The following is a 24,554-nucleotide window of genomic DNA, read 5'->3' as shown; positions in this document are numbered from 1 at the left end:
TTTCTAGAACTGAGTTTAAAACAAACACTGTTTCCATTCTGAGTTTCATCTGTAACTATGTTTGCATTGGGCTTCCATCCTGTACTTAAACACCAATGTATTGTTTTGTGGTGGTTTTTTTACCTTTTTTTTTCCAACAGTATCCTAAGAATCACTTTCCACATGTTTTCTTTGTGGACTATGAACACTGCTGGTTTTATTAATTAGGTTTTCGTACAGAGATCATGGAACAAAGCAAACAATTTCATATTCATCTTGCTCATGCTTCCTCTAACATTTTTTAAATTCTTCTTTCGACATTGCTGCTTTCATACTGTCAGTTTTCACCATTATGTAAAATAAAAAGCAAATGGATTTTCATGCTTGATAAATGCAGTGCCTAATAAGGAAAAAATCAGGTGATGTTATGGTGTTAAAGCATCATGTGGGAAAATAGAATGTAGAATATTTTTAGAAAAAAAGTAATCTTAAAATTACAATAATTTAAGGGGTTTGTTTGTCTTTTTTTTCCTCTTTGATCATGTAAATTACTTGCTACTAAATACTGACTAACTTGTATGAAAGTTGAGCTTTACTAACATTTCCATGAAAAAGTTTTATCTTTCTTTGGCTTGAACAAGCAGTGTCACTAGAGGGAGCTTTTACCAATCATATATATGTGTGTGCTGTTGAGGGCAAAAAGGATGAAAATTAGTTTTTACAGCTGCCTGTAATGAACCATGAGCACACAACATAGATAGATTATGAGTGAGTTATGTCTTTTTGAAATTTTATTTTTGATTTATGGAAGCTAATGAGTTGGGGAGAAAGCTCTGTTGTTTATACAGTACAGTAAGTTCTTGTAGTTTTTGATAAAGTGTTTTTTTTTTCTCTCTCTCTTGCAGTCTTGTCTTTTTTCCTTTTACCTGTTATGTTACTTTTATAATTCTTGTTGTCAGATTTCTAGTTGATAATGCTTTGTCCATATGAACCGTTTTCCATATCTTGCAAGAGACAAAGTTTTTCATTTTCTTGTGATTTTTTAGTTCTCACTTTTTTAGAAAATTGTCATGGTGAAGCTCAACCAGCTGTCTTGGGAGTCTTGAACACATCAGGTCCTCTAAGGTCAACAGGACAATCTTGGGGCTGAATTCTGTCATAACTATGAGGAAAAATTGTCCAGCTGGGAATTCTGTTGCAGTTTAACTCACTTGCAAGTGTGTCTTAGTGGTCTCTTTTGTGTCCTGTCCACAGAGCACATTAATTTTAATGCTTAGTTGATTTGAGTTTTGTGGTTTTCTGATTCAAATGATATCAGCAGATATTTTATCATACCAGGTGTCCTTGGAAGTAATGTACTAAACTGCCTAGGATAGTTAGTTACTATCTTGGAAGTTTTATCTTTGTTGATGTTATCCAACCCGAATGGACAGACATTTTTCTGTCTAACTTCTCTCACTTATTCACTGATTTGCTTTTGCTCTGCTTGAATGGGTACTAGCTGTGACAAAACCATGTCTTTATGGTGTTGAAACTAGACAGTGATTTCACAAGAGTTAATAAATATGAATTATTTAGTGCTTCTAAACTTAGAGGCGATAATTGAATTAATGGCAATATTCTGAGCTAATTAGTTCAATTATTGTTGTTTTTTTCCTGCTTACACTGATCTGCCTTCCATTTTCCCTTACATAGAAATAATTTTCCTTTTATCCAAAGGCAAGTATAACAACCTCTCATAAAGACTGACCAGAACTGAAAACAAGAAGGATAGTGAACTAATTGCTATGTAATCACGCTTGAAAACTGCAATATTGGCACTAGGCTCAAATCTGCTCTCATTACACTTGTTCAGATAAACTGCTGTCTTCCCCTGAAGTCAATTATGATTCTTTGATATAGCAGTCACAATTCGATGCTCTTCGTGCCCATCTTTCAGTATGGCTGCAGAGAGAGCACTTTTCCAAACATACAGCATTTCCATTCATAAACTTAATCTGGAAGCTGACAGCAATCAATCTGGCTCTCCTACAACAGGGGAATATCTGCAAGTATTTTCCTTGTGCAGTCACTGAACAGTTGGTGTGTCTGTGAGGTACCTGTTGAGGCAAAGCATTTTCTCTTGATAAAATGAAAGCATAAAAGTTGGACTGTCTCATGTTTTATTGTAAGTTGGAATTTCTATGTGAAATGCTGCACAAAATCTGTGTCTTGGTCAATACACTATCACATTTGGTCACAGAAGGAAATTGATTGTTGAAGACTGATTTACCTTAGCTGAAATTGCAATTCCAAGCTCTAATTTTTTCTGGTAAAACTGTGTGCAGCCAGCACTGTCACTCAAAAGATAATAATAATGTTTCTTTATATATTTATATATATTTAAATTATTTTATGAACAGTACGTGACCATTCCCCCTAAACACAAGTGCACACAGACACCTACAAGGAACAGTGAATTTTCCCCATTGCACTAAAAATTTTTTCTTATTTTATATGGGGATAGCAAAAAAAATGGGCACTTTGATGGCAAAACTTGTTACTGGGCTTTTAAAATATGTTTACCCAACAGCTCCCAGAACTCTTCAGGAAATATTTCTACCCATTTCAAGTTCAGAACAAATTTTGAAGAGAGAGATGACCTGAACATGGTGTAACTGTTGGGTCCTTCTGCTGTTTTGTAATTCTGGAAGAAGACTGCACTGTATTCTTGGCATTCCTTCTAAGGTTGCAATTAGTTTCTGATGTATCATGCAATTATTGCCACTGTTTCTGTGGTAAAAAATGGGAGCATAAGTTTCCTGAATATGAACCCGTGACCTAGAAATTATATTTAATACCTCATACCATGCATATTGCTCCGTGGTAAACATTTTTTTTCCTAAAGATTAAAGGAATGCTAAATGTGTTTTCAGGTGAGTAGATCAGATTTTGCAAGTGATGCCTAGGTTTGATTTTTCTGAGCCTTCTTGCTGCCTATGCTAAAATGAATTATGTTTCTTACGTAAATGATTTGAACACATGTATTTTTCCATTATCAATATTAAAAAAGAAGTATTCATGTGATATTAGCTGAGAAATAACTAGAATTCAAGAAATGTGTTTCAAAAAGAGCTGGCCCAGAGGGTAGTAAACTAACAGATTGACAACTGTATTTTAATGTCATATTAGAAATAGCGGAACAGACAACACATGACAAATTTTTATGCTACCATGATGCAAAACCTATTTCAGTGCATATGAATTGAGAATAATGGCAAATAAAAAGTATCAGTACATTTTAAATGTCTGGTTTTATTTGAGAAAAAAGATCTTTTTTCTTTTAAACACCTCTAATAGGGAATTAGTAACTGGAGCAGTAAAACTTACCTACACTCAGAATTTCACAAATGATTTGACATTTGCAGCAGAGAACTCTGTTAATTAATGTAGATTTGAGGTCAGGATAATGCAATAGTGGGGCAATACCTTCTTTCATTCTGTAAATAGTACAAAATACTTTTATATCAACTATTCAGACATGACCATACTACGTTCTCTTATTTGAAATGAGGTATCAACTACGTTCCTTAGTTACTTAGCAAGCATTTTTTTCTAAATTTTTGCCTGTGTAAAGTTCTATCAGTCCTGAAGGTCGGTCTTCTACTATTTTGCTGATGCTCTTTTTTCATCTGTTCTTGATAATACTACGTGTGAGAATGCTAAGCATAAGGATTAATAAGTCCTCATTTATGATTTTTAAGCTTAAAATATTATATTATGGGCCTAAAAATTGAAATTAATTTTGGGAATTTTTGCATAAGTTATGCCACAATTTCATGTCCCTTGGGCAACATATGAAAACAAACTTGAGAATAACTGTATTCCTTTTCATAAATGGGTATTATGTGTGACTACCACCTTTATAGTAACACATCAGTGTTCCTTTTTTATGTGTTTTCTGAGTCGATATTTTTTCCCTATTTGAATGCAAGCCATGCTAAGATGTTCATAAGATGGACCATAAAATGCACTGCAAGTTTTACTTAAATGTTTACTGCAAACCTCATTTTTCTGTATAATAACTGAAATGGAAGAGAAAACCGCAAACGTTTGCTTATAAAAATGAAAATCAGAATTATGTTGTCCAATTTTGGATCCTCTTTATTTTTCTTCTCAATATTTTATTTGGACATGTATACAGGATTAAAAGAACCTATGTGCATGTGCTTCCAGTGTATTTTGTCAGCCAAACTGAAAGAAGATGCATGGATGCTGGAAAAGGCTCATTAGTCAAACAGATGTAGTTTCAGTAATTATGAAATCTCCCTATTAAGCAGAAGCAGAAAGTAATTAAAATATCTTCACCATCCTTTTGGCTAAGATCAAACATAGAATATCTTCTCATTAGGATAATGGATTTCAATAAAATGATATTCCATCACTCTCCATACGGGATCAAAATGAAACTTTTTGGTTAACTGAAATCACTTAATCATTCATTTCATCTTCCTCCAATCTTGTTCTTTCATTTATAAGAGAAAATTAATTCTTCAGAAAATCAGTCTGCTATCCTGGCAAACTGCACTGAGCATAAAAGTTAACTTTGTAAATTAAATTAGGGGGACTTAATGAAATTAATCCTGAAAATAAAGTGAAAAGAAGCAATAAGTATTTGATTTTTTTTTTTTAATTCAGGAAGCTATTAATAGATACAAATTCAGGGGTTTTTTTAAATTTCAGGAGAATTTTTTGAGGAAAACTGGAGGTTAATGACATAAATCAGTTTAACCTTTTTTCATTGTCTTTTAAATTTAAATTTAATTTATACCGATTATTTCCTATTTGCTTTCAGCATCTTTTCACTTTGTTTTTCTGTGAACTAAAGATCTTAATTATACATTATTAGGCATATCATTTATGGATTCAGAAGTGGAAGAGAAAAAATAAGCTTGAAAGGCACCACTTTATTTGACATATGATCTTATAAATTTTATTATAGCAGATTTTCCTTATCCTGACTAGTTGTTCTTCATTCATAGTGGATGGTGATCTTTATTTCACTACTTCTTACCCAGAATTATTCTGTGTAATCTACTCATCTTTAAAAGGACAAGCTACAGTGTCTTCAGTGCATTTGAGGTTTGATGGAAACTTTCAAATCCTGTTAGAGGTCCAAATATAAGCCAAATTATCGCTCTGTTTATGATGATTGACAACACAATATGTTTAAAGTTTCCTGCACACTTTTGAATATGTAGATGTGAATATAAATCATACTGCTTTGATCAAAGTATGTTGTTGCTGCTGATGTGTGTATGCCAGGAGTGGCAATTTAAAATGGTTGCTTGAGATGCAGAATAGTGTGTGAATTTGGGATAGTTATCATACTTACTATGAAAAGTTCACACTATAAGTTGCCACAGAAATTAATAGTGAATCCTCCAATTCAGCCATTGGTTTTGGCAAATGGTGTTGGATACTGAATTTGCAGCCCTAGCTCAAAGTGAAAGAGTTGCTGTCTAAAAGCAGGCAAATTAAACGATGTTCATAGTTTCCTAGTGATGTCTTTCCTTTCCTGACAGAGGAGTTAGGCAACTCTTCTGTTCTCATTAGAGGGGAACTGAGCTAAGCTCAGATGTGTTCGTTTACTGAAAAACAGCAAAATTGTGTTCACTTAGTATCTTTTCCCATATCTTTTATAGAGGAGGAACAATGTCTGAATCATAGAATTATTGAATGGTTTGGGTTGGAAGGGACCTTAATGATCATCTAGCTGCAACCCCTCTGCCATGGACAGGGACACCTTCCATTAGATCCCTGTGTTTCGTTTCAGTAGGACCCCAAGAGGCTGTGTCAAGGATAGATGAAAGCTAGACCTTCACAGCTTTTTTCTGGGTGTGAATATTATACTGAGGACAGGGAGTTAAAACTTGAAGCTTTTTACTTCAGGTTTTAACTATGTAGAGTTCAACTTACAAGTTAGGTTGGTCTTCTTTAGTTCTCCTCAAATGTATCTGTAAAAACAAAAACCCAAAAACAAAACAAAAAAACATTTACAGCTTTTACACTATATTCAGTCAACACTTTTAATGTGAACTTGTGTGGTGTCTTTCACAAGCAATGAAGACAGCTCTTCATTCAATATCTGATTAGCAGTGCAGTGAGTTAACCCTGGCCATCTGGGGAGAAAATAAGATGAAGATTGTTGTGGGTCAAGATAAAGACAAGGAGATCACTTGCTGATTACCTCGTGAGCAAAACATTTGTGACTGGGGAAAATGAATTTGTTTTATTACCAATTAAAATATGTGCAAAATAAATGCAAAACCCCAAACCAAACAGTGTAAAACATCTTCCTGACCTCAAACCCTTTTTTTTTCCCAAGGCTTAACTTCACTCTTTCACTCCTGACTCCTTTAACTCCCCTCTGAGCAGCACAGGGGGGTGGGGAATGGGGGCTGTTGTTCTCTCTGCTGCTCCTGGCCTCTTACTCCATTCCCCTGCTCCAGCATGGGCTCTTCTTCATAGGCCACAGCTCCCTTGGGTAAAACCCATGTCCTCCAGTGAGGGCTCTCCAGAGGAATCTGGTGGCTGGAGCCCTTCCTGCCCCTCTTCCTGCTCTCCCCTTGGGGCTTGCAGGGCCATTTCTCACCCTTTTCACTTCTGGGCAGTGTTCTGCCAGTGTTTTTCTGGCCACAGAGGCAGCAGGCCACTGCCAAGACCTGGCCAACTGCAGCTGGTACCACTCTAAAGTCCTACAGGTGCATTTGCCATATATATGTGTGTATACAGACTTTCAAATATATTTACAGCAGGCATCCTTCACTTTGAACATAATAGAAGTTCGTTATCCAGACAAAGGTAGTAAACTGTAATGTTAGGAACTTAATATTCAAATATCTGACTCAAATCGAAGAGAATGGGCTATAATTGTTACACCTTCATTTTTCAGATATGCTAATTTAACTGTACTGTGTTCCTTGGATGACATGTTAAACATGTAGTAATAATAAGGTTTTACCAAGCGTAATTATCAAGTACTCTTGGCCTTAAAAATGCCTCCGTTGTACCCATGCATGATAATAAGGATACAATAATAGACAATGCTGTTGTCAATGCTATTGGCATTTGATAATTAGAAAAACACAACAATTTACATTCAAAAATGCTATGTGAACAGCAGGATAAACTGGACAGCTAAGGCTGTTGTAAAACATATTGGCTTGGATTTCCATAAAACACTAAAATAAAATAAGTTTGGAAATAACACTTGGGCCATTGTAATGACACTTGCTGGGTTTTTTTTGTAAAAAAAAAAAGCAAAATAAAACCAAGCCCCTTTGGGACCATATGAACCTACCTGGAATTGTGATGGCTAGTCTTCACAATGAAAGGGGATACTGGTCACTAACCCTATACTTGATTAGCCCTTTTAAAATTGTTTTGATCCACAATAAGTTCAGAACTGGCTTTCATACTTGGCATTTTTTTCTCTTCTTTTTCTAACCAAAGCTTTCTTCCGCTTGTCCCAGTAATGCCCCAGATAAGCATTAGTAAGATATAAGCTGTTTTACTACAGATGGCAAAAAGCAAGTGAATTTGGCCTGGGGGGCAATGCAAAGGCTGGATGTAGAAGTGCAGCACCATCTTTCCATTAGTTCTTTTCAATCTTTGCTAGTATGACAGAACCATTGAGATCTGAATCATCAACACTGATCAATACAGGCAGTCCATGTCGTTTGACTTGCACCTTATAGTCTGGTCAGAAATGATTTTTCATTTAAGTAGCTCTTTGGAAATGTTGATACAGTCTGGGTTTTTTGAACAGGACAACACAAACATACTTTTGCTTTAGAGGGGGGAGGGGCAGGGAAAGAAGAAAAAAATATTTAATCATGGCGTACTTGATAAATTTTAGGAACCTAAACCAAGTTCCTAAGGTGCATCTCCTGTGGTGTTCTTAGGGCAGAGAAGCTTATGAGAGAGCCTTTTCCCACAACAGTACTGCTTCAAGAGAGGAAATACAACCAGAAAGTCTAAACTGAGCATGAATCTCAAAATATTTGGTCTTTCTATGTATCTTGTGTTATCTCAATGTTTTATTTAACATCATGACTTGCTCAGGTATTCTGTGAAATATTAGTTGATCTTGTGCCTTTTTGATTGGATGTCATCCTATTAACACAAAACCTAGACAGCACTATATAATGATTGCTTGTCATGTTTTTCTCCCTTATGTCACCTTCAAGGCAAATGATAAAAATCTTCATGCGTGCTAGATGTGTAACTACTTTTTCCTCCTTAAAAATGAAAGAAAAAGTACCAAATAAGAAGCAGAACACATGGTGACTTACTTTGTAAAATTCTACCTACAGCTGAGTCCCACGTCATTTACTAATATTCCTTCTTTTTAAAAAAATCTGAGCTATTCTAAAATTTGAATATGTATTTTCCTGATAAGTGCAGTGGTTTATGCTTTTGAACCATACTTAAAGTTGTCTGCTTGTGCAGTAGTTTGATATTACTTCTCATGCTAAGGATTAATAAAGGCTGACCTAGGCTTTCCTTGCGTTGGAACTTCATTCCCTTTTAAAAAAGAACATAGAAGGATCTGCAGCACTCCAAATCTGTATCTCCTCCTAATAATGATGGAGATATATATATCTATATATATATATATATAGATATATATATATATATATCTTCACCCACCCCTCCAAGATTTTATTGTCTCAACTGAATGTAGAACTAACTAGCATCTAGAGTTTGGGCACACAACGTTATCTGGAATTAAAAACTGATTGGCATCTCAAAAACGGAGATTGCACTTCTGACTGATTTCTCACTTTAGCTATCCTCAGCTAGAAAAGATTTGACCTATCATTCATACACATTTTTAAAAATGTTTGCAGTTTTCTTCTGATAAGATTAAATCACTTAGTTGAACCATTGACTTTACTCTGAAGTTTTACTCCTTCTATAAAACCAGGAATCCAAGCAGACTGGTGAAGAGTTTGCTTGTGATGTTGGTTGCCCTGCCCTGTGTCAGGAAAGGAGTCCTATAAATACTTTACAGCTGTGAGTCAAACATTCTCATCTGTCTAACTTGTAAGTCCATCAGAAAGAAAAATGCTCTATTCAGCTTCAGATATGCAAATTTATGCAAATCTTTTTGTTTGTATCATAGAAGTGTGATATCTTCTTCAGCCTCTAGGGAAAAAAGTAAGGATTCTATCTGTAATTATTAAATGCTAGGTACTTCAGACCTTGGGGAATAAGGAATCCACAAAATGTATGTTCTATGAAACTACTGTCCTGAACTGACTTGTGCCTTGTGCTGTTGCTTCAGTATGCTTAAGGATGCTGAACACTTACTGGAATCAACTTGCAGATTTTTGTACCGGCTTATGAAAATACTTGTTAGCCTGTTCTGATTTACATATGATTTTTTCAAGGTATTAGTGTAAGAGATTTGGGCCTCTAGTGCCAAAATTCACAGCTGTGTTCCACAATTGGTTTGAGTTTATGGGAGAATACTGTGTCTCACAGGTTGGTTGTAGCACTGCTTGCTCTACGATAAAGAGATAAGTTCAGAAATCTAAACTATGTTCACATTTTTATATTATCAAATGTTCTTCAAATTCTTTTGTTGTTGTTCCTTTCCTAGCCACAGTTCTGTTCATCAAAATTCACATGAGATTTTTGTCCTATAAAACCCCCAAAAGATATCACCATAATTTGGAAGCTTATCTTCTGTTTTTGGAAAATCAAATCAAGGCCAACATGATCTTAAACATATGCCACATATATCCTACATTAATGCAAGCACAAAAATATTTCTTTCACCTACAAAAATACCTTTTCAGGATGTTTCCTTGGTGCTTTTGTCAATGTATTATGATGATTTATTTTTTGTGGTCACTTGAGAAAGAGTGCTTGTTACCAAAAGAGTTTGCAAATGCAATCAGAGCTAATCCTCCCATGCATCACTGAGAGGAATTGAGAAAGCATTCCTTTTATACTTAGTTGGAGGGGAAAATAAAGCTTTAAATAGAAGAGGCGGGAAACACCTTATTTGTCTTTTCCTCTCAGGAAAAAAGTAGTCTGTCAGTATAATATGGTTAAATTCATAGATCACACTCCTTTTGGTTTTTGCTTCTATCATCACTTCTAATAGCAGGCAACTGATAAGCAGCGGACTAATAGCTTCTGCTATAAATGACATATCTGTTTTCTCCAAAGGGATATGAAGGTAAACAACAATGCACACACATGGAATTAATAATGCCTTTGAATAAAACTCTGAGTTTAAGCTTAAGTGATGTTTACTTTCTGCTGTGCAAATTAAGAAACAATGTTTTGCTGCTTTTTTCATTCCCTGTTAGTTTCTATTTTTTTCTCATCTAACCAAATGTGGAATGTGCTTTCTTTGCTTCATGGTGTTAAATATTTTGTCTGCCTGTTAGAAGCAGTTTCCTCCCTAGCCATTATAGGGAAAGTGTAGTTTTCTAGTATAGCCTTCAGACAGGAATCTGCAGCTTTTGCTCTGAATTAACTTTTTATGAGACTTTTGTTAAGCATCTCAAACAATAGTAAGTAGGTAGATAACATCATGAGATAATAAAATATTTTGAATTTTCATTTTGTGAAACAATTCAATATTCATTCTACACACCAAGTTTAAAAGATCTATTTTTTTCTATACCTATATTACATCGTTTTGAGAATTAACATTTGGCCTTCTGTGGATATGCTTTTATGTTGAAGTGTCTAGCAATTTTAAAGTCCCTCATTGGTTGTTTTGATATTGTTTAAGTTAGGTAAAACCTGGATTAACATCCCTTAACTCAGAACAGTTATGTTAAAACTTGTAAAAGTAAAGGGACCATTAAAATAAGTAGCACCATGAGAAAAAAATTATATATAATGTTTTTGTTAAAGATAAAACTTGAATTTAGAGATGGAAGCCTGCTAAAGCAATGATGAAAAATTAAGCTGACTGATAAAAATCTTCAGAAAACTAGTTGTTATGCATTAGTGTTTTATCCCTAGGTCCTGAAAAACTAACAAAAAACCCCCCACAAAAACAAACAATCCCCCTCCCCAAAAAAACCCAAACAAAACCAACCCCCCCACCTAATAAACAAAAGATACTTGTTGATGTAAAGTTGACTGAGGAAGAACACAGGCTAGGTAATTTGCAAGTGTATTTTAATTTAAATAAGACCTGACAAGAAAAATCGTGAAGAATTCCAGTATTTTTTTCCTTTAACATTGTGCGTTTCTCTGCTCTCTGCTCTAAAATTTTGTGTCATGACTCCAGGCTTCTCCATACTTAGATAAGTACCAGTCTGTGAAAAATCATACCTACCTGTAAAGATACTGAAGATGGAGCTTAGTTTACTGTAAAATCCTTCAAAATGCTCAGGTACTTTCAGCAGTGAAAAGTTGAAGTAGTATATTTGCGTGTCAGAAGGTTAAATACTGAAGAGGCACCTGAGGATTGGATATGCAAAAATATGGAAATATTCATGAGTTTTACTTTGCATAGGGTTGATAGTCTATTATTGCTTATGCACTAAGGATAGTTTAATGAAAGTCAGAAAACCAGACTGACTGACTTTCAATTGTTCCTGGTGCCATTGACCTGAGCAGTTGAGGTTTTTTCCAAATGAACAAAAATGATGACAGGTTTCTCATACAATTCTGAGTTTCACAGCATGCAAAACACTGTACAAACGTGTTCATAGAAGACACAGTAGCAAGGGTGGGAACATTTTTCAAATTGTCAATGGACTATGGGAGGTTCTGCAGACTCTAAAGTAAAGCAAAGGCAATCTAGATAAGCTGTTGTTTTCAACTGATGGAAAAACTTCCTCTGTCCACTCTTTTCTGATAAAAAACCAAAACCAAACCACAACCAACAGTCAGCACCGGTTGCCTTAGTAGCCTTACTGTAGCTATACCTTAGACACTATAAAAAGAATATATTTTTTAAATAATTTAAAATGGCATTCTACTAAACAATAAAATAAGCCACACATTTAATTATGAGTTCCTTTCTAAATATAAAATACCAAAGAAAATATCTACTTTCATAATTGCAGAATTTAAATAATAATGTTTTTCAGGAAAGTTGAATTACACAAGTTTTAGGTACAGTTTTCTATTTTTCCTTTGTGAAATGCTGAAATTTTGATAAATTTTAATTTCAAGAGACTGCTTAATTAAAAAATAAATCCTAATGTCTCTGGCTAAATTGCAGATTACAGTAAGTAATGATGTTTATTTTAAACCTTTTCTCATTTTCAGTGGTTAAAGACAGAAGTACAGAGAGTTCTGTAGATTACGTTGTATGTCACTTGATGACGGCAATGTATCCAGAAATGTTTGATAGTAGTCATATAGTACATTGCACATCTATGAAATTGTTTTTATATTTTATTCCAGGAGTGCTTAATAAAATTTTATTAAAAATTCCTCAAGCTAAGAAAGTCTTCTTACTTATTAGTAACCTGGTCCTTGGATTGATTAGGACACTGATTTATAGGAGTCAAAACATGTAGCCATACCATGATCTTTCAGATTAATAAGTCATTGGCTACTTTAAAAACTGGTCAAGAGGTATCAGAAATAAAGTTCAGGTAAGAACTTTAGGTTCAGGTAAGATTCAGGAAAATCTTGTAGGTATGGTCTGTCTCTGGGCATCCAGATGTACTTTTAGAAATGGCCCTGGTAACATATCCAGAGACAAATTCCTGAATCAGAACTGGAACAAAGAAATAGGCCTGTTCTCTGTTGTGAGCAAAGTAACTGCCATAAAATAGCATTTTCCAAGACTTGCTCTTTTCCTTACAGAGATCTAGAGAAAGGCTTGAAATAAACCTCAAAACAAGTAATTTTGATCACTAAGCATTGTGTGAAGACCACCTTGGAGGAGGAGCAAAAATAGCTGCTACATTTTTTTAGCTGCAGCCAACATTTTGAGCAACACTGTATTATGGTAGGCAACTTGAAGTGGAATATGAAACGTCCCAGGCGATCAATATAAACTGCTCTAATCTTTCAGATTACAGCTAAACTCTAGGGATACAGAAAATCTTCAGTGACACTTGGGCTTATTTGCCTATGAAGCTGAATGTGAACTGGCTCTCTAGCAGTCTGTCAAGACTGTCCTGTGAAATGTCAGTCATGTGGGGAAGGAGCAGACTTCTGCAATATGGAGAAGAGGTGGGAAAAATCAAGCTTCTACTCTACCAATCACCATCCCTATCTAGTAGATAAAGCTGTCCAAGGAACATGCTGAGGAGTACAATCAGATTTTTATCTTGAGAGAGAAAAAGCATTATATGGTGGATTTTCTTTAAACTGTCTTCCAAGCCAAGGAAAAGACAATAGAACATGCATAATGCAAAAGGTTGCTTGGTTGAACCACCCCAAGTGTAACAAAGGCTTGTACATTTGGCTAATACTTCCTTGCCAGGTGTATTTCCTTTCCCCATTAGAGAAGGAGGTCTTTGATAAACCTCTCACTGATTCCTTGCTGACTTAAGAATCTGGAGCATAAGCTATATCCTCCCTGGGTTTTTCCAGCCATTACCTTGAGTGTTGTTTTCATTAGTGGCCCTTCTGGGGACTTAGGAAAGGACATCTCCAGCAGTGTTCCTGTCATTCATGATCTGAAGTTTGGATAGAGGTGTATCCTACTGAGCAACAGGCTTGTGGCACAGGGCCAAGGTTGCATTTCTTGTCATTGAAATTAACCTGTAACAGGCTGTCCTCAATAACACCTGCTTCTAAGTTCGATTTTTAAAGGGGTTTTCATTGACAATGAGCTGCTTTAGAGTATCTCCCAGTTTTTGGTTAGCATCACTTTAAAAGTTCATTTGAAACACTGCGTGAAATGTTCTAGCAACTTATGCTTATTTATTCCTACTCTTTGGGGGGACACAGTCTTGTGAATTAAACTTGGTGGATTCTAGCATTCATTTCGGATTATAAAATCTGCCTATGCAATATGAAAAGTAAGGCTGTCTCAGCATACTAAAACACTGCAATTCAAACCAGCCACATTAATATTCCTATTGGTTGTCATTGGAGATATGCCAATTCCCATATGTATTTATCCACATTCTAGAGTGCCCTTGCAATCTCATGACTGCTTTTCAGAAGTGCTTGGCGGCTTATTCTTCCTCCTCAGCACGCTACAGAGAAATTGCATATTCAAATTGGAGGAGACAAATGTGTTTAGGATAACTAACATTTAGCACACAGTACAAATTAAACCCAGATGATATGATTCTATCCCTTGCTCCCCAACATTTATATTAGAATTCATATTTATAACAGGAGTCTTTTGCATTACAAGTAAAGATTAAAATAGCTTTTAACTTTTTTCCCCCTATACTTGACAGGCATTCTTGTATAATTAATGAGTTGGATATACTGTTAATAGTTAAGTTTTTGTGGTTTGTATTTTAAATATTCTGTTTGTATAGTGTAAAAGAGAAATGGTTAAGACTTTTTGTTAGAAAGCCAGTGCTTTCTATATTTCTTGGCTAAGACATTTTTTCAATGCTACTACAGATTGACTCATCTGTTTCATATTCTGCTAGCAATTCATTGCGGCTACTTTGGAATCTGAACACAATATTGATATTGCAGTCATTTGCCCTTTTGACTCTAATTTTATCAGCTTTCAAGTTCTTAATTTCTGACATACACATATGGAGCTTTTTTTTAGTAAAGTTGTTATTGGTGGCACGTTTGCGTCTTAGAACCATCCTCACAAAATTCTTATCCTAGATTATCATTTCATATGAAATCTTGACTGAAGATTTTAAAGCAGGAGGGGTGAGTTTGTGGATTTGAGGCTTGGGTTTTATTAAAGTTATATTGCTCAGTGCATGCTGGACCATAATGATGTTAAAGCCTTTGTTATTCAAATGCTTACTTAATAAGTCATGATCACTTATATGTGATGAAATCTATCAATATCCAAGTATTTTTCTTTTTTAGGACCACTGTTGCATAGGTCTCTTTTTACTTTGCTGACAGAATCTTTGCAAGAGCTTCCGAGAGATCCTCTGATGTAGCTTCAAATTATTAATAAAAACCACCTGTGACTATAAATGTATAATGTTCCCATTTCTTAATATTTTTAGATATATAGTTGTTTATATGCATTCAAACGTACTGCTAGATACAAATGTCAAGAAGACACAGATGAACTGCAGATTGTCTTTTTCATCTACTCAGACTGCTTTGATAAGAGATGTCAGCAGCTTTACAGGTGACCTGTTTATTGATCAGGATGCTAGGGATTTGAACAGACTTCTGTGCAGTGATGCATCGAGGTTTTTACTCTGCTTTGCCCATCAAAAATCACTGAAGTCACTGGTATAGTGAGGATTAAGCTTTAACAACCTATGGGGTTAAAAAGAGAGTTTGTGTGTATATGATCTGCTTTGTGCTACAGTCAACATCTGTCCTTTCAAAAATCATGGTCTGTATTCCCCAAATAGTTCATGGACTAACTAAGTGGGAATTAAAGCAATTGCAGGCAAAGTAGGAGACAGCCCGTTTTTAGTTTATCCAGATGGTTAGACTATAAAAATAAGCTATAAATAGACTGTAAAACAGGAAAGGGCACATATCCCTTTACTGGTTTGGTTGAGCGTGAACACCAGAAATATGAGAGGCTGCACTTGAAAGGACAAGAGATCCATCTCGCTACCCGGTTTCCAACAGCTGGGTACCTGAGAAAACATGTAAGAACAGAGCAAGTGCACAGCACTCTGTTGCTTCAATGATCATTAAGTCTCGAGGAGTTAACAGATTGTGGATTGCAGATGTTTTGCATTTGTATTTAATGACATAAGGTGACCTTCCTTCCATTGATCTAATTGCTTGTATCTCAAGGAAACTTGTTTCTCTTGGACATATACTATTATATCCCTCTCAATAGGGAAGTCAGAGTAGCAAATGTCATCATACCTATGACAAAGCTAGCAGCTCCTTTGATCTAAACAGAATAGGATGGAGGGGAATTGTCTTTTTGCTTCAAAAAGTTAACATTTAAATGGACCAAAGCTGGCTGGGATGTTAATATATCACTGAGAAAAATGGTATGGAGGAGAGTTTATTTCTTTGCTGCTACGATGCTGACAGGAAAGTGTGCTCTGTAATTGATTAACAGGGCACAGTGCATTGACTTATATGGGAAAGCTATTACATCTCAGTAACAGGAAGGTATATATGATTCTGGTTTTAGTAAGTAAAAAATTGGATTCCACAGGAAATAACTAAAACTGCTGAAAGAACTAAAGGTTCCCAAGGGTTTTTTTTCTCTTAAATCTGTAGCAGAACAGTATTTCATGTTCTGAAGGAAGTTTAAATGGTGCAATATATTTAGTGGAACTTTTATATAGGGCTAGAAATATTAGCTTATGTAAGCAGTCTTCTAACTTTTGTTCTGTTGCACCTAAAGTCATGAGTTATTAAAGAGATGTAATATCTTTTTTAAGTCTATTCATTTGAAATATAATCCTTCCCTATAATTCATACACATTTATGGTGGATTTCCTATATTTTTGAAGCCTAAATGAGCAGGCAAGATTGGGAGGTTTGCTTTTTTAAAAAATGAGAAAGTGGGGGGGGGGGTTGTGGTGTTTTTTGGGGTTTTTTTTTGTTTGTTTTGGGGTTTTGTTTTGTTTTTTTTTTTTAAATTTATTAGTTGGTGTCCCAAACAGGCATAGGAATGGATTACAGTTCTAAACAGTAGTGAAGGAAAACTATATCAATTATGTTTTGTTTTTTTTCTAGCTCCCACCCCAATATTGTTGATCCCAACCAAATTAAGAAATCAGAGGGGTCAGATTTAATGCTGCAAAAGCACATGCACACCAAATTAAGTATATTCACAACTGTCTGCAAAAAGTGTGACCACAGTGGCAAATACAGAGTGATACTCCCTGTGGAGTTGAATATATATATGTATTTAACTAACTAAAGCTTCTCTGCTGTATTTTTTTGAATCCAAGAGTATGGGTTAGTGCAAGGTAGGCCATACAGGGAAATGATGATTTAGGAAACTAGTACTCTTTCGAAAAATGTTTTTCCATATTTCTTTTGCATGTCTTCAATACTAACACCAATATAAAAGCTGTCAAATTAAAAGTCAGTAGCTACTGGACCCAGTAAAAGATTAGAAGTTCTGATGAGCTTCTACTATTTGGAGAGGTTTCTTTCAACTGTCATGTTTTTCCTGAGGACATTGCCTAAAATCCGTCTTTATTTTTGTTGCAGATATTAAGGTTTTGCTTACATTTTAAAAAACTTTTAAAAAGTTTATTTGTTATGACCCATGATAGCTCTTTTATTTCTTTATTTTCTTTTATATTCTTATTTTTATTTTCTTTTATTTTTTAGAATATAGTGAGCAATAGCTTCCCGTTCTATTTAGTAATAAATTAAATTGTGTAAGTAGCATCCATTTTTGTATCCAAGTCTTACTAGTATTTTTCCATGAAGATGCAGACTTTTCCCCTCACCCCAATTTGAAGCTATGGGTGGCAGAAAATTGTATAAACTTACCAATTTTCTTTAAAAAAATATGCTGAAAAACCCCTAGGAAACTGAACAAAGGTGCACGTTCAACCTTAGCTCTCATTACTGATGAGAATATGTTTTTTTCCTTTAAATATCATGCAATAAAAGCACAGGAAAATGTTACAAAGAGATTTTGTTGGGTATTTTTAAAATTTTCTGATTATATGTTGTTTTGCTTATAAATGTTTCATTCCATTTTTACCTAGACAATAGGACTAATGATAAATGCCTTTAAGTCTCAAGCTAGGTGGTACTAAGTGACATGACAGCACAAGAAGTTTGCTGTCAGTTTTTAAGCTGAAAACATATTTTTATGAATTATGGAAAATAGACTGCAGATAAAGAAATACTTGAGAAAAACTCTGTCAAATAGTTCTGTATTTCTGTGATTGTGATGTCAAGGACAAAAATTGGCAATTAGGGCAATCTGCTGCTCACTTCTATTCTTAAGCTCTAACTTTTTACTACTTTGACTGAAATAACAGCAACCTGGCACCCAGGATCTTAAAACTAGGCTTTTGCTCCCATATCCCTGCTCCTAGGGAGAGGTGTGTGCAACCCTGGTGTGTCACTTGAGTGGTGTGATGTGAGGAACACCTGGCTGCAGGCTTCTGACCAGATTTGCTGTCTGGTCACAGCCAAAGCAGAGGGAGAAGGGATTTGATCTTTCTGTTTTGTAGTATAAACAATAATGTTTGAAAGCATTTATCTAACCTTGTCAAACTTCCATCATTAAATAGTGTGGTAATGAACTTAAAAGTCACTGGAATTGTCCTTTAATTCAGTGCAGAGCAGATGCCCTTTACTCGTGCTTGTGCTTGTATAAATTCTAGTTTTTCCCTTAACGTTTTTTACCTCAGAGATTTGCAAAAGAAACTTATTTATTTTGTTAAATGTCAAAGTACTGATTCCTGAATTAATGTTCTTCTGCATTTATGTGCTTCAGTTTCTATTGCTGTGAAAGTAATTTTATTTTTTATCACATGAGACTGCACGTTTTAAGTGGACATCATTGTAAATTACTTGATTAACTCACATCCCTTTTTTCCCCATGAAGTTCTTCTTTAGAAGGTATGATTATTTTGACCTTCACATGTTCCAGTCCAACCAAATCACCGGTTTGTTATTATTCCAAAACTGTATGTTGTGGCTGATCACTAAATATCCTCCTTATGTGTATTTAGACCTGTGATGGTCTAGACCACCTACGGTGATCTAATGTTTTCTAGATACATAAATTGAGGATGTTTCCACTTGCACTAGAGCTTGTGCTGCAATGCACGTGTTTAAAAAGATTAGTCAAGCTTACTGGTGTAGGCTAGGGCTTTTTTTTAGTTGTACCTGTAAGGTAAATGAGTAATTTAAGCTATATATTTCTCCCATCTGTTGAAATGCCTTACAAAAACTAGAACAAAGGATAGTACATTAACTAAGTATTTGAAAAATCCAAACCCATATCTCTACATTCTAATTTATGTCATACAACAACAGGAGATTTTTTTTAAACTTTTTTCTTCATTAGAAAACCAAAGACTGATTTTGGGTTTTTACATCTTACATGCTAATACCAAGTTAATCTTCTTTATAACTGAGTAAAATGGAAGCAAAATGTTCAAATGGATTATAGAGATTAGTTAGTATAATTTTTTTTCTGTGAATCTGTTGTAAGTGATAATTCATAGGCATTCATTAGTGTCTCCGAATTTTTCTTTTTTTTAAATATCAATTTATCAGCACTTCTATTACATAAATGAAAATTTATATCTTATCTACTTCTTACAGAGCTTTCATGATAATTCTTTTCTTTAGCATTAGATTATGTCACCAAAAACATTCCAGGTATATCAGGGCAGGTTTTTTTTGTGGTTCAACTGTCGCATCCCTAAGGAGAGTGGTGGCCCATGGTTAGACTTTACTATTATCTAATTTTGTCCTTTGTTGAAGTCCTTTTTTTTTTTCCTTCATGTCAAGGTGTGAGTATGTTTTCTTGTGGGTTTTGGGGTGGGTTTTTGTTTGGTTTATTGGTTGCGGAGCTGGGATGTAGCTAAATGCATTCCACATGCCACACGTGAAAAATAACAGGGTTGTGTTACCACCAAAAAAAAAAATAAAGAGCACATTGCGACTTAATATATATGAATAATGAAGAGCATAAAGTGAATATGTTTTCTTGTGTTTCAGAAAAGTGCGATGAACCTCTGGTCTCAGCATTACCCCATTCCTCCTTCAGCAGTTCATCATCTATGACAAGCAGCTATGTGCCGGGTTACGCCAAGTTAAACAAGAGAGGAGGTAAGGGATGCTCTCAACATAATGTTCAGATATTTCAAAAAATGATGAATGATATTTTTAATATCAAAATGCTTTTTATATGGAGTACTATTGCTTACTTTTGTTTTAACAGTTTTAGCTGTCTGACAGACTGTTTTGAAGAGAATGAATTTCTGTTTTGTTGTATGGGACAGTAATTGCATTCCATTACACTGCAGGGAGAAGTACACTACTAATAACATGTAGCAGCATGGGCCAAATGCCTAATGTGGATGGAGTCATACAGTACAGCTGGATAACTGACTAGTTAAATGAGCATACCTGTCTTCACCAGGTACATGAACAATTGCAAGGTCATGGCTGTTGAAGCAAAACTAAAGAGCTTTGACGTGCTTTGTTGATTTAACTTGTACCCACCTTAGAAATGACTGCTGTCATTCAGTTTTTTTCTAGCACCACAGAAACTTTGGCTTTTGCACATATTTCTGTAATGTAATGAGGTGTTGATAAGAAGTTACAAAGCCACCTCAGCTTTGTGGGTTGGAAGAATAGGTATGTAACTTTGTTGGCCTACCTGGTCTAATTATATCCTTAGGGTTAAGCAAATTTATTTCACGGTCTGAACACAAAACTTTATCTTCACCCATAGGAATTTTCATAGCTTTTCTTGATATTTCTAGGTGTCTGTTTATATATCATCTTAATTTCCCATACATTTAAACATAAAATTTTAGATTAACAGAAAATTAGTATTCTGAATATTATTGGTTTTATTTTTTTCAAAATAGTATCAATCTAAAAGTTCTAAAATATAAAATATCACACATTCCTGTGAATTAATGCTCAAATTTTATCTTTCTCACAAAATACATGTGAAAGGTATAATAAGTTGACTTAATGAACTTAAAATTTAAAAATATTTCAATGTAAGGATGAAGAAGAGAGAGCAAATGATTATAGTGCCCTTATCTTCTAAATCCTGAAATTGTGTAAGAATGACAAAATACCAGACTTGTAGAAGGTTGGCTTAGTTGCATTGCTGCCTCACTTTTTCTGCTCCTGCGGGAATTGTGTTGCTTCTGCCTGGATACCATGTTCTGCCTCCTAAAAAAACAAACAAACAAACCAACACCATAGAAACAAAAGTTACAGCCTTTTGGATTTGGGTGGTAAACAAAATCTGGGATATTACCAAATGGTGGAATATTTCTGAGGTTAAAAGAAGAATTTTTTGCATCAAAATTATACCCTAGGCTTCCCATATTCTCCACCCATTTTTTATAGTAGTTTGTGCAGCTTCTGAGCCAAAAGTTCCCCCATCTTATGAACAATGCCATGAATTTACTGCTAGACTAATTCTAATCTTAATCAAAGAATAATTATCAGCCTAGCTATTATTAAAAATAAAAACAAACAAAAACAAAAGCACAAAGAAAAACCAAAAAAAACCAAACAAACAACCCCCCCAACAAAACAGTGTTACACTCATGTTGTCACAACTCCTCCAAGTCTTATAGTGGATGGCTCTATCTGGGGTGGGGACTATGGTGCATTGTCAGTGTCCTAGACTCTTAACTGGAGGAGGATGCAGATGGATGAATCAAGACCTGCTGGTCACACTAAAGGGCAAGAAGGAAATGCACAGAAAGTGGAAGCAGGGTATCCAGGGAGCAGTATAGAGTCATTGCCCAGTTGTGCAGTTAAATAAGGATGGAGATAGGAAGTCCGAGGCGTGGCTGGAACTGAACTTGGCAAGGGACATGAAGACTGATGAGAAAGTCTTCTACAGGTATGTCAGACAGAAAAGGAAGGTCAAAGAAAGTGTAGCCCCATGATGAACACAATTGGCAAACTGGTAACAACAGATGAGGTACTCAAGAACTGTTTTGCCTCAGTCTTCATTGACAACCTTTCTTCACACACCTCTCAAGTGGATGAACCTCAAGGCAGGGACTGAGGGAGCAAAGTCCCTACCACTGCAGGAGATCAAGTTCATGACCATCTGAGAAACTTAAATGGACATAAGTCTATGGGACCTGATGAGATGTATCCCAGTGTCCTGAGGGAATCGGCTGGTGTAGTTGCCAAGCCACTCTCCATATCTGAAAAGTCACGGCAGTCAGGTGAAGTCCCAGGTGACTGGAAAAAGTGAAACATTGCACCCACTATTAAAAAGGGCAGAAAGCAGGACCCTGGAAATTACTGACCTACCAGCCCCCCCTCGGTGCCTGGGAAAATCATGGAACAGATCCTCCTAGAAGCCATGCTAAGGCACATGGAGGACAGGGAGGTGGTTTGGGACAGCCAGCACAGCTTCACCAAGGGCAAATCCTCCCTTACCAACCTGGTGACCTTCTATGATGGAGTGACTACACCAGTGGAAAAGGGAAGGGTTACAGATGTCATTTATTTGGACTTCTGTAAAGCCTTTTACGTGGTCCCCCACAACATCATTTTCTCTCAATAAGAAAGATGTGGATTTGATAGGTGGACTATTCAGTCGATAAAGAATTGGCTTGATGGTCGCATCCAGAGAGCAGTGGTCAACAGTTTGATATCTGGATGGCAGACCAGTGACGAGTGGTGTCCCACAGGTGTCTACGTTGGGACCAGTACTGTTTCATATTTTCATCAATGACATAGACAGTGGGATTGAGCGCACCCTCAGCAAATTTCCTGACAACATCAACCTGAGTGGTGTGGTTGATGTACCTGAGGGAAGGGATGCCATTCAGAGAGACCTGGATAGGTTCAAGAAATGAGTCCCCATGAACTTTATGAGGTTCAACAAAGCCACGTGCAAGGTGCTGCACCTGGATCAGTGCAAAACCTGGTATCAATACAGGTGGGGGATGAAAGAGTTGAGAGCAGCCCTGGATAGAAAGACTTTGAATTTACTGGTGGATGAAATATTGGATATGGGCTGACAACACGTGCTTTCAATCCAGAATGCCAGTGTATCTTGGACTGCATCAAAAGAACCATGGCCAGCCGATCAAGGGAGGTGATTCTGCCTCCCTTCTCCACTCTTGTGAGAAACCACCTAGATTTCTGTGTCCAGCTTTAGAGTCCTCAGTTCAGGAAAGATATGTACCTGTGAGACCTTTCAAGGTTCTTTTCTTTAATATTATTATTCTATGATTCTCTGTCAATGATAACTTTGGATCTGCTGGAAGTCAATGGGGTGAGGGGAGCTGCACAGTTATGGGGGTCAAGCTGTAAACAGGTGTTAAACTGGTGCAGGTGGTGTCACGTCCACTGAGGCACCTTCCCCTGCCCACAAGCAGGGTTAGTAATGGTGGTACCACAAAGCAGGTTCTGCCAGTTGTCTCAAGATCATCACACACAAATGGATGAGCCAGATCTGATGTCAAGCCAGGAAGCAAAATCTGTAAGTGGGGAAGAACATGAGATGGGTCCGGGTGTGGATATTCCTATGATGTGGCTCAGGTGGAGTTTGGAGGCTGAAATGGAGCCCCCAGGCTCACAGGCAAGGTTAATGAGTTCTCTACTGGGATGGGCAATTAGGGCCTGTTGGTACTCTCAGGGCCCTGACATCGATCTTGGTTTATTGGTTCACAACTTCTCTGTATATTTGTGGTTTACATGTGTAGAATTCCTGTTCTTTGATCTCTTTATTGTTGTCTTTTTTTTTTCTCTCTAAAATCAGTGTTAGCCAAGTCCCAGAGCTACTTTCTTTTAATGACTAGTAATTGACCTAGAGAGGTGCTCATAGCCCTGCTTCCTCTGGTGCCGCCCTGTGTTTGTCCTTTCAATACCTCTGCTGTCACCCCATCATTGTAATCTTCTGCACTACATTTTTATTCTACAGTAATAGTTGATTCTCTGCAGAATAGCTACTTTAGGTACAGACATATATGAAAATTGTTATAACAATAGTCACTAGCCCATGCAATCACACAGCTAAGTTAAAAGTAAAATAGACTAGGCTGTGTTACCTGGTTGTTAGAGAATTGTTATTGTAACTAAGCAAGCTAAGGAGAAGCCTAAGACTAGCTTAGAGAAAATATGACTGACATGCTCTAGTCCTGCAGTCCTGCAGATGTGATTCAAAGCCTATTGCCTGATAGGAGTAGTGGCAATATCTTTGGTTTTAGGCCTGGAGACTAGTAGATAACATGATTTGTTGCTCCTGAATGAGAATAGATGCTCTTTTATGCTGGTTACAGGCTTTTACTACAGTGTTCCCTGTATTTTGTTCCATGTTTTTTGTAGTTTTCATTCTTTCTGTTGTAGTATGTCTGAACATGTGTTTTGATAGGCTGTTGGGTCCCTTAATTTCTGTGTTCAACTGTTCATTGTCCAGATGAAAGAAGTTAGGGGGCGCTTCAATTCTAAAACACTGTTCATCATTTAGGTTGAATTCTGTTGTATGACCATAGTTATGTTCGTTTCTGTTCTATTCCCTGTCCTAAAATAATACAATTTAGCATCAACTTGGTGGGGAGGATCTTCACTTTGCTTTTAGGTGAGTATTTCTTCTTTTAGTTTACTAGACTACTTATTATAATCTAAGTGAAAAGCAAATCAGACATTTGGAATTTAATTTTTCCCTTTAATTATGTTTAACCTCCCCTTTCTTACCCTAATAATCACTATAGTGCAGTTTCTTTTAATGATGTTTCTTTAGCAACATGGATCAGTGCCGTCATTAATCAAACATTTGCTTAATTTTCTCTGTCAAAAAGTCA

At 36.0% G+C, this 24,554-nt stretch overlaps 1 protein-coding gene across 1 annotated transcript in view; it reads left to right on the top strand.

The window, feature by feature from the left end:
* The window catches only part of CNTNAP2 (contactin associated protein like 2), a 1,044,217-nt gene that overhangs the window by 306,104 nt on the left and 713,559 nt on the right, over positions 1-24,554 (top strand). The window contains exon 2 of the mRNA XM_027675789.1: positions 19,753-19,863. Within this exon, the coding sequence (XP_027531590.1) occupies positions 19,753-19,863 (111 nt within the window). The remainder of the gene's footprint in view (positions 1-19,752; positions 19,864-24,554) is intronic.

This window comes from Neopelma chrysocephalum, unplaced genomic scaffold, assembly GCF_003984885.1.
Source record: "Neopelma chrysocephalum unplaced genomic scaffold, ASM398488v2 Primary Assembly neopelma1_26, whole genome shotgun sequence".
NCBI lineage: Eukaryota > Metazoa > Chordata > Aves > Passeriformes > Pipridae > Neopelma > Neopelma chrysocephalum.
Note: the sequence above shows the minus strand (reverse complement) of the source record. Positions and strands in the feature narration are given on the sequence as shown.